Source organism: Limulus polyphemus, unplaced genomic scaffold (assembly GCF_000517525.1).
Source record: "Limulus polyphemus unplaced genomic scaffold, Limulus_polyphemus-2.1.2 Scaffold7778, whole genome shotgun sequence".
NCBI lineage: Eukaryota > Metazoa > Arthropoda > Merostomata > Xiphosura > Limulidae > Limulus > Limulus polyphemus.
Window position 1 is genome coordinate 22,762 of NW_013673388.1, and position 10,947 is coordinate 33,708.

At 34.6% G+C, this 10,947-nt stretch overlaps 1 protein-coding gene across 1 annotated transcript; it reads right to left on the reverse strand.

Moving 5' to 3' along the window:
- Positions 1-692: 692 nt before the first annotated feature.
- On the reverse strand, positions 693-4,517 carry LOC106474858 (phosphorylase b kinase gamma catalytic chain, skeletal muscle/heart isoform-like). Its single transcript, XM_022403143.1, has 4 exons — positions 4,121-4,517; positions 3,326-3,416; positions 1,821-1,917; positions 693-836 (listed from the first exon to the last, which is right to left on the reverse strand). Exons 1-4 carry the CDS (start codon positions 4,317-4,319, stop codon positions 708-710), a joined length of 516 nt encoding a protein of 171 aa, XP_022258851.1. The 5' UTR covers positions 4,320-4,517; the 3' UTR covers positions 693-707.
- Positions 4,518-10,947: the final 6,430 nt, after the last annotated feature.

A 10,947-nucleotide genomic window follows, 5' to 3' on the forward strand; every position in this document is an offset into this window, starting at 1 on the left:
AGGCTCACTACCTGTGCAGTGTTTTACAAGTCTACAGTAGACAAGAAACTTTCTAAACCCTGTTATAGGCTCACTACCTGTGCAGTGTTTTACAAGTCTACAGTAGACAAGAAACTTTCTAAACCCTGTTATAGGTTCACTACCTGTGCAGTGTTTTACAAGTCTACAGTAGACAAGAACTTTCTAAACCCTATTATAGGTTCACTACCTGTGCAGTGTTTTACAAGTCTACAGTAGATAAGAAAATTTCTGAACCCTATTATAGGTTCACTACCTGTGCAGTGATTTACAAGTCTACAGTGAACACTAAACTTTCTAAACCCTGTTACAGGTTCACAACCTATGCAGTGTTTTACAAGTCTACAGTGAACAAGGAACTTTCTAAACCCTGTTATAGGTTCACTACCTGTGCAGTGTTTTACAAGTTTATAGTAGACAAGGAACTTTCTAAACCCTGTTATAGGTTCACTACCTGTGCAGTGTTTTACAAGTCTATAGTAGATAAACTTTCTAAACCCTATTATACCTGTATATGATCTAAATTTGGCAATCTTGGAAACTTATACTTGGTGCACATGACAGAGTAAAGCTTGTCGTACATCATTGTTTAATGATGATAGTTCTATATTTCTGATGTAATAATGAAAGCCACATTTCTCCTAAGAACTTTTGAAATACATTAAATAGAGGCTTGTTATACTAAAACATTATATGTTTTTTAAAAGCAAGGTACAACAAAATCTAGTTAGACTTACAGCATTCTTGATTAATTCATGTCTTGGATATTCTGATGGTGTTAACATCTTTTGTGGAGCTACAATCAGCATCTTTCGTATCTACGGAAAGAGTCTGTTTTATACATGTTTGAGATATTCGGGTTTTTATACCTGTTTTAACACCCTTAAAAAACACTTGAGTTTTAACATTTGACTTGCATACAAACTACATATTAGAACACGAGCATCTGTAGACATTCATGTATTAGAAGTTTAACGTCATTCAATATGCTGTTCACTTACACTTAGTGAAGACAGATTTCATACAAACAGTACATCTTTTCACACTATTGTTACTATCATTTACATCATTTCACACTATTGTTACTATTATTTACATCTTTTCACACTATTGTTACTATTATTTACATCATTTCACACTATTGTTACTATTATTTACATCTTTTCACACTATTGTTACTATTATTTACATCTTTTCACACTGTTGTTACCATTATTTACACCTTTTCACACTATTATTTGCAGAAGTAAAGAACGGGAAAGCCCACATCTTACATTATTTCATTTATAAAGTTAAAAATGATAAAATCTATTCTTACCAAAGTGATAACCGTGAGATAAACAAATTTAACCGTTAGAAAAAGCCTTGATAACAAAACCTTCATCAAACAATCCTTATTCTTCCATTAAAAGTTCACAACTACTTTTCCTAAACTAATAAACGTAATTTTTATCTAGTACGCTCTATGAACTAAAATCCTAATTAAGTTAACATTATATTGCTCGGTAATAAAACTATCATAATTATAGTGTAAACCTATACAAGTTTTTCAGTTCACATTAAATAAAGTCCCATTTTTATTTTCAACCAATGTCTAGAAGTGGTACTTTATATTCTTCGTGATGTTATAATAATTTTTTTTATGTTTACCATTTAAATAAGTTTTCTACTGATTAAAGAATTAGTTTGTTAACTAGAGAATTATAATGTAATAATATTCAAGTGTCAGCAACACTGTAAATTACTTAACAACACGCATAGTAATATCAATGAACAACACTTTTACAAAGTACAACACTTACAAGATCTTTTGAACACTCCGTTATATTGTCCCACTCGGGACAACAAAACCTGTAACTCCCTTCCTTCATGTTCTTCAGCATGATCTGTTTTTGGTTCCTGAAGAAAGATAACCCAACTAATCTGTAGTATACAGATATTACTCCACTTTGAGATACCAGTAATATAACTTAAAAAAAAAGGTGTTTGAAAGGAAAACTTGTGTGAAAATTGTGATATATAGAAATTATACTTTTAGAGAAAACTACCCATGAATCAAAATGGTAGATGTTTCGAGCAGATGTTCTCTTTTAAGTCAGAAACAAGCCCGTTTGCTCGAAATGTTTCCAAGTAATAAATTACTACCATTGTGAGTTATAGGTGATTTGTCTATAAAAGTAATTTCTTTATTTTATGACGTTCACATTTTTCTAATATATATATATAACATAAACAGTCAAATTAACATAAATCTTGACTTTGTGCCAACAGGTCACTAAACTGATAACATGAAGCCCTTCAACCATGTGAGAATCTGTCAAACTAGAAGTTTCACAAAACGTTGTGATAGACTTACAAGTTTTAAAGTAGTAGTAGTAGAGCACCTTTAATTCCAACCAAACAAAAACAATTATTCTGATAATTACAGTCACTGCTATCAAAATAAAAACATAGAGAACTATAAACAGAAAATCTTAAACAAATATTTATTTTTTTATAGAAAAAGTGCTATATTATGGTAGACATTCAGTGTTAATAACATAAGTGTTTTTGATATTAATATACGTGAAGAATTCCAAAACCTTTACAGATAAAACTTCTGTTAGTTAAGGAAGTATAAAATCATGTCTTTTACCATACTTAAATAGTTCTTTGTTCTAGAACAGAAGTAAACACTACTGTACAATCTTGTTATTTTAACTTGTTTAAAGGCTTGGGTCATGATCCAGAAGAGAAGTAAACACTACTGTACAATCTTGTTATTTTAACTTGTTTAAAGGCTTGGGTCATGATCCAGAACAGAAGTAAACACTACTGTACAATCTTGTATTTTAACTTGTTTAAAGGCTTGGGTCATGATCCAGATCATGATCCAGAACAGAAGTAAACACTACTGTACAGTCTGGTTGATCATTATTTCAATTCATGCAAGGTTATTTAGTATTTATTGGTGAAATGTGTACATTAATTGATCTATCTTAAACAGTAAGCCTTAATTAACAATATCAATGTTAAAAAGTGTATTCAAGCCTACAACATGTTTCAATATGTACTAAATAATCGGTTAGGGACACACAAAAAAAGATAATATTTTTAAAATACTAACAATCTGTACATAAACATGACTTAGTCAACTACCAAAACAAGAAATAAACACTTGTGTCACTGTTGTGTAGAAAACACAGATCTAAAAATATTTAGAATATTTTACTAAATCTTGCAAATTAAGTTTTGTATCTACATAACATTTCACATTCTACATTTAATTTCATGTATCTTTCTAAACAAATATAACTATATAACTCACATTTTTAGTTCTTTGTTGCACCCATCTAGATTCTCGTACATTGAAGCAGTAAGAATCTTTGGAACAAAATAGCCTAGTTCTCCACAACATTCTACAAGAAAAAGGTTTATTATTTCACAGAATTAATTACACAGTTCCAGTAAGAAACTGAGTTTACAGCAACTTGAGATGCAGTGATGGTATCCAAATGATGAAAAAAATACGTTTAATTTTTTGTAAGAATAATATATTTAAATAGCTGTGCTCATTACCAAGTTGGTTTTAATTTTTGGGCTAAGTAAGTAGCTTGTTTCAATTTGCCTTTACACTAAAGATAATTATAGTTTATTATAAAATTAAAAGCAAAAACATACGAACTACACATTGAGAACTGTACTATATAACTGTACACCTACACTCTGTAATGTAGTAATCTTAACTAAATCATTAACTCTAAAATATATTATTATTATACTTTATAGAGGTAGTAATAATTAAATGCATGTCAACTCTGCATTAATTTACAGTACACCATATATGTGATGTAACAATTTTTAATTTTACAATGAAAGATACCTTGTCACCTATAATATTAATACACAAAAATACAACGCATGTATCTGAGTAATTCTACTAGTACTACTACGTATAGTGATAGGTATATCAGTCATATGACTACTACTAACACAAGTAAATGTATTAGTTTTACTGTTTAGAACTAAGTTAGGGCTAACTGGGGTAGCCTTTACGATCTCTCATTTTATAAATTATGGTGAAATTATCATAATATTTCAGCTAATAAAAATTAACCTTTACCTGACACTGTTAGTGTTACTAATACTTCAAGTTTAGGCTGAGATTCTCCCTCATCTTGCTGAATTTTGTCCTTGTTACAATTAGAACTAGTAATAGAAGAAGCATTATTTGGGTAGGTAACAATAGCATCACTTATATTAATACTATTGTTAGGCCTACTTCTAACGTCAGAAGTGTTTATCAACGACACCCGACACATTGCACAATGAATGTGATGATATCACCAACCAAGCCTTTTATATCTTGTTATCAAGTCACCTTCTAGTTCAGTTAACGCCGCTATTAGTATTAGCTTTCCACAATCAAGCTGTATTAATAAAACTAACTTCCTTTTCAAGAATCAATCTGTGCACTCCAACACCAACTTGCCTACGTCTACTACTAAAACATGAAGCAATCCTATTAGTATTACCACACTAGACACGAACATTGCCACGTAACGAGATTTCGCCAAACGTGATCCACATACCGTAACCTGTTGCTCTATCAGAAAACATTACTTTTTTTTCTCTTCGAACATTAAAAAAAAAACAGCATAAAAGCGTATTTCAAGACTTCAAGTTTCACTACGGAACCTTTCGAAGGGGAATTAACTATTATAATTAAAGATAAATTGAACTTTCCACCTTGCATTGCAAACTTGGCAAAATGTTACACAAAAAATTACTTTGCCTGTTCAATAACCAAACATTTGACATGGTCTTCTTACGTCTCAGCAATAAATCTGAGGGCTTATAACGCTGACGTTTGGGTTTCAATACCCACGATTGGCACAACATATTTGTGTAGTTTTGTGCTTAAAATGAAAGAACAATTAGTTGTTGTATTTTAACTGGCGGATTTTTTAAAAATTATTTGGTTCAGTCGACGTAACAATAACAAATTAGTTTATTTCTTCCTTGACGTTTGTACAAGCTTATATACAGTTGTAGGCCTAGAATTAAAAATAACATTCAAATGGAAATACCTCGCTAAGGTACTAGGACTGAAATAAAAGTAAACTTACTTGTATTTGTAACTGAATATATGCGATAACTAACATTGATCCAAATACTGAATGATCGATACTCTAGTGACTGGGAACAACTGACTAATTCACTGATAGGCTGATTCTAGTATGTATAATGTAGCCTTGTTTCTAGATATTTCAAAAAGCTTCTACATTTTTGTAATCTTAAACATTTTTGGTCTGCTCCAACAAATTTATTTGTCTTATCTCCTGCGTCCTCTACTTAACATCCGAAATAAAACATTGAGAATATATCCCACAACACTGCCCCACTTCCTGGAATATTAAGTCCCATGCAGAAAATAAAACACTACACTAAACTGTTTCTTCAACAAGTCATTTCGGTGGATTTTATTTTAAAGGCTCATGTTATGTATTGATCCCATCTATAGATAGGATGGTCCCTTGTCATCAGTGGCTGTCCTGTAGCTGGGATAGTTTTTTCTAGGTAGGTGGTCAATTCTTGCACGACCTAAATCTGATTTGTATGTTGTTAAGCGTAAAGCTACACAATGAACAATCTATGATGTGCCTACCGCGGGTATCTAAACCCGGTTTTTAGCGTTATAAGTCCGCAAAATTCCCGCTGTCCTACTGGGGGTTCCCTCCTAAAACTAATAGTTCAGACTTAGTTTCAGATCTTCCTTCTTTCTTTAATTAAAAGTATTAATAAAAATGTATAATATTTTTATTATTTTCCATTTCTTATTACATAATTTTTATTATGAGTGTTATTTTGTATGTGCTATGACAGCGGAAGTCACGCCACGCTGAAAGCATGCGCCCTGGAGTTTCTAGAAGGATCATGACTGTTCCTGGCAACTCTAGTCTTTTCTAGGCGCCATCTTTTTTTGTATATAAGTTCGGCAAATAAAGTGGAGAAAAAGAATTGCAGATAGACAGAGATAGAGACAGATAATTGAGTCAAATGAGCGGAAGTGACGGTAATATAAAGTGTGTGTTTTGTTCTCGAGATTGCAAACGTATTGACTGTGGAAATTCTGTGTATTATAAAGTTGTATCGAGAAATAATAAACTAGTTTTAGTTAAGAAAGGACTTGTATCGCTGAAGTTTCTCGGAAAGAATTTCTACGGGAAATTAACAAACAAACAGAAACGTAACACATCGTTAGCTTGTCATATGGAGTTAGGACCAACTTATATCTCCTAAGTTTGGCTGAACCTCGTGAAATATTAATGGTATTTCGGTTTAATGGGATACCATACAATATTTTACTCGATAATATACTGTACAGATGGTTGAATGTTTGATGTTAATGACAAAAATGAAATTTTCAAACAGAATGGGATTTTATAACGTGCCCATAGCTGAAATTTTCAGAACGTGTTCAAACCTTGGACTCTTCGATCTAAGCCTAACACATTAAACCTCTAGGCCACGCCCGGCTCCATGATGAAAGTGATTACGTATATATATGACTTATGATTAAGAATGAGCCTGTCATGTCGTGGTGGTTATGGCACTCGACTCAAAATCTTTGTGTCGCGAATTCATATCCCGTCACCGAACATGCTCGCCCTCTCAGCCGTTGGGGCATTATTACGTGATGGTTAACCACACTTTTCGTTGGTAAAAGAATAGCCCAAGAGCTGACGGTTGATGTTGTTGACTACCTGCCTAGGCTCTGCTCTATCAGCTCTAGGTTAGGGACGGCGAGTTGACGGTTGATGTTGTTGACTACCTGCCTAGGCGCTACTCTATCAACTCTAGGTTAGGGGTATCGAAACCCAGTTTCTAGCACCATGAGTCCGCAGACATACCAATGTGTCACTGGGGGGCAAATTTATTTATCTATTTATAATGTCATCATCACCTGCTATTCCCAGGTGGTCACCCTTCCAAGTACTAACCAGGACCAACATTGGGTGTCTAGGGAATCAGAAGAGATTCGGGTCGAGGGAGAACACCAAAAACAAACACACGTAATTTTATGTTTAATTTAGCTCGATAGATGGCGCCACATTATATATTGCTCTGACAATTAATACAAAAAGCTTGGTACAAGTTATGCAAAAACTACGGGCATCAACCGTAGGAAGCTATATTTTTTTTAATGTTTTGTACGCGTCTTTCGTAGAATTTCCTTAATAAAGAGTAGTAATGCAGAATGAACTTTCGTACGGAACTACAGTACTCTTAACCAACACAGCGAAACCACTGATATTTATATTCGATGACGAGGAACCCACTTTGAGACTAATAATGGCTGGAGACGGCTTAAATGGGTAATGAAGAAAAACTTTAATATAAGTTTAACATGACAGCAAATGTACAAAACATGTACAAATGATGACAAAACCTTGTCGAAACGTTGTACATTTGCTGTCATGTTAAACTTATATTAAAGTTTTTCTTCATTACCCATTTAAGCCGTCTCCAGCCATTATCACTGATATTTATCACATGTTTCTGAGCGAGTCAGAAGCACGAGGCTCGCGTGACGAAAGTGGATTAGTTTGACAAACCGAATATCTGCGCCGGCAGCTCTCGAGCTCCAGTTCCGAAGACCGACAGACCAAGGACGCCGTGCCCACACAGAAAGGTACCAAAATAGTGCGTGGCCACAGTGTAGGCTTAAGAATACAATTTATCTCATACAAAGTAGTGCCTGACCAAACAAATGATATCAAACACCAGAGACTCCTGAACTGCTCCCATAGAAATTTTATCTAAAATATTGATTTTTCAATTCTGATCCCTCAGTAACTGTGTCTAGCTATGGAAGAGTTGGGTGAGTGATTTATTTTATGTATTATATTGTGACTTTGATTTTATTTAAACGATGTGGTAAAAGTGTTAAGTGTCTGGAAAAAAAAGAAAATAACAAATTTTAGTTGTGAAAGTTTAAATCAAACGTTTTGTCAAATGAATATCTTGTATTTAACGGTTAAAGTCTAACACTCGTCAGAGTTTGTTTGTAATTAAGCACAAAGCTACACAATGAGCTATGCCCACCACGGGTATCGAAACCCGGTTTCTAGCGTTGTAAGTCTGCAGACATACCGCTGTGCCACTGGGGGGGCACTACTATTTGAATAGGGGGGCAGGTGCCAAAGGATTGGAAATTAGCTTATGTCACTCCTCTTAAAACCTAGCTTACGCGACAATTTGAAAAGATATAAGCAAATAATTTAACGTGATTTATTTATCTATTAACATAAATGTTCAGCGTTGCAATTTAAAATTACTGGATTAGAGAGATATTCTTCAAATAAATTGACATGCTAATATACTCCAACCTGACTTGAAGCCACCTCGGTCTGTGTAAACGATGTCTTCAGAGTAAATAAAGCAGTCTGATTCTAGCAATCATACCTTTTAACACTAGAAGGTCAGCCTTCTGTGTAATTAGTGCTGACTGAACTCCCGTAGTTAAATATTAGTTTCTCCGGTAATGTGTAATAAGAATAATAAACGTTAAGAGATAAGAAGACAGTGAACGAAATAAATACTTTCTTAATTGTTTGTCTTCTTTTGTGTGGATAGTGAAAAAAACCAACAACAACAAATGTATGCTTTGCTATCTTTTAACACTGTGTTATTAACTGTGCAAAGTGGCTTTAACTAGTTCAAGTAAGATCCTCAGAATGAGTTACAGTTGGAAATTTATTTTAATTATCTGAAGAACATTGTAAAAATAATATCCAGAAAAAACACTGCAGCAATTATTAGTATTAATATTAGATACTGATATTATATTGGTAATAGCAAGTTTTACGATATTTTTCATAAGTGCTTGCAGTAAAATATGGGTCCCAGAGACCCTCCAGTGGCTGTGCGTCCTCACTTTCTTGGGTCACCCGCCGACACTGAATTCTAATTATATGATCCTCCAGTGGCTGTGCCTCTGCAGTTTCTTGGGCCACTGGCCAACATTGGGTTCTAAATGACCCTCCAGCCACTGTACTTTCTCAGTTTCTTGGGCTAACTGGCCAACATTGGGTTCTAAATGACCCTCCAGCCACTGTACTTTTCATTTCTTGGGCCACTGGCCAACACTGGGTTCTAAATGACCCTCCAGCCACTGTACTTCCTCAGTTTCTTGGGCCACTGGCCAACACTGGGTTCTAAATGACCCTCCAGCCACTGTACTTTCTCTAGTTTCTTGGTCCACCGGCCAACACTGGGTTCTAAATGACCCTCCAGCCACTGTACTTTCTCAGTTTCCTGGGACACTGGCCAACATTGGGTTCTAAATGACCCTCCAGCCACTGTACTTTCTCAGTTTCTTGGGCCACTGGCCAACATTGGGTTCTAAATGACCCTCCAGCCACTGTACTTTCCCAATTTCTTGGGCCACTGGCCAACATTGGGTTCTAAATGACCCTCCAGGTGCTGTGTGTCCTCAGTTTTCTGGGTCAAGGGCCAGAACTGAGTTCTAAATGACCCTCCAGCCATTTTTTTCACTGTTTTTTATAGTCGTAATCTTGTCGAATTGTTTACTAATATTTGTAGTTGTTGTTTTAGAATATCGTATTTTAAACACTTCGTTTGTCACAAATTAACCGTTTCATTGTTTGTCTGTTTGGTTTGTTGTTACGCGTAAAGCTACACAGTGGGTATCGAAACTCGATTATTAGCACTAGAAGCCCTCAGACACTGCAGAGCCACCTAGGGGCAATGTTTATTAAAGGCGTATATTTTTTCTACCACGTTACAGTAACCACTCCACAAAATTGTAATTTCTTGAGAAAAAAAGAAAGTGAGAAAAACCGGGAGTGCTGTTACATTTTTATTTGAGTAAAAAATAATATATATATATATATATGTATATCCAGTTTAACTAACTTCATGCACCGATAAATCATGCTTATTTTTTACAATAAATCTTGTACAATAAATGTGGGCAAAAAATAAAAACTTTTTTTTTTAGATATTCTGTAAAAAAACATTTAAAACAGTAACAGACAATAAGTAGTAAATAGGGCCTTATGGTGACAGACAAGTGAAAAGTTAAAATAAGAGAGAGATGATAAGTAGGACTGTAAATAGGGACAGCTGGTGACAGACAAGTGAAGAGTTAGGATACAGGAGCTAGGATAAATAGGGCTGTAAATAGGGACAGTTGGTAATAGAAAAGTGAAGAGTCAGGATACAGGAGCTAGGATAAATAGGGCTGTAAATAGGGACAGTTGGTGACAGACAAGTGAAGAGTTAGGATACAGGAGCTAGGATAAATAGAGCTATTAATAGGGACAGTTGGCGATAGATCTGTGTACTGAATAGAGAGTTTATTTTAGAAACATAACGGTTATGAGTAATTCATAATTTTGAACTGATCAAAGACAGCTAGTCAACAGTACCCACCGCCAGCTCTTTGACTACTCTTGTCCGAATGACTAGTACAATCATGGCCTCAATGTGTGGACCGGATTTTAGTGGCAATGTACTGTGTACCATGAACCTAGGGTTTACAGTCCGAGCTCTCTAACCACTAGGCCACGCTCTACCGTCTTAAGTCGAGAGAGTATAAGCCTAGTAATAAATATTGTGTCACGGAAATGTAGAACATTTTAATATATAAACAATTAAGTTCTATTTTCAGTATGTCTGGAATCATTAGAAGATCAGTTGAAAGCCGAAAGATCAAGATTAAGTTAGCTTCTGTTAACAAAAATATTTGATTCCCCATGGTGGACACAGCGGATGGACCAATGTCTCTAAAAGAAATAAACAACAACAACAAAATACATAAAAGTTTTTAGGGTTTTATAGCACTAATGTGCACTCTAAAAGACATCATAAATTCGTTAAAGAATACAATGATAGTGTCAGCACTCACGACTAGACAGTATG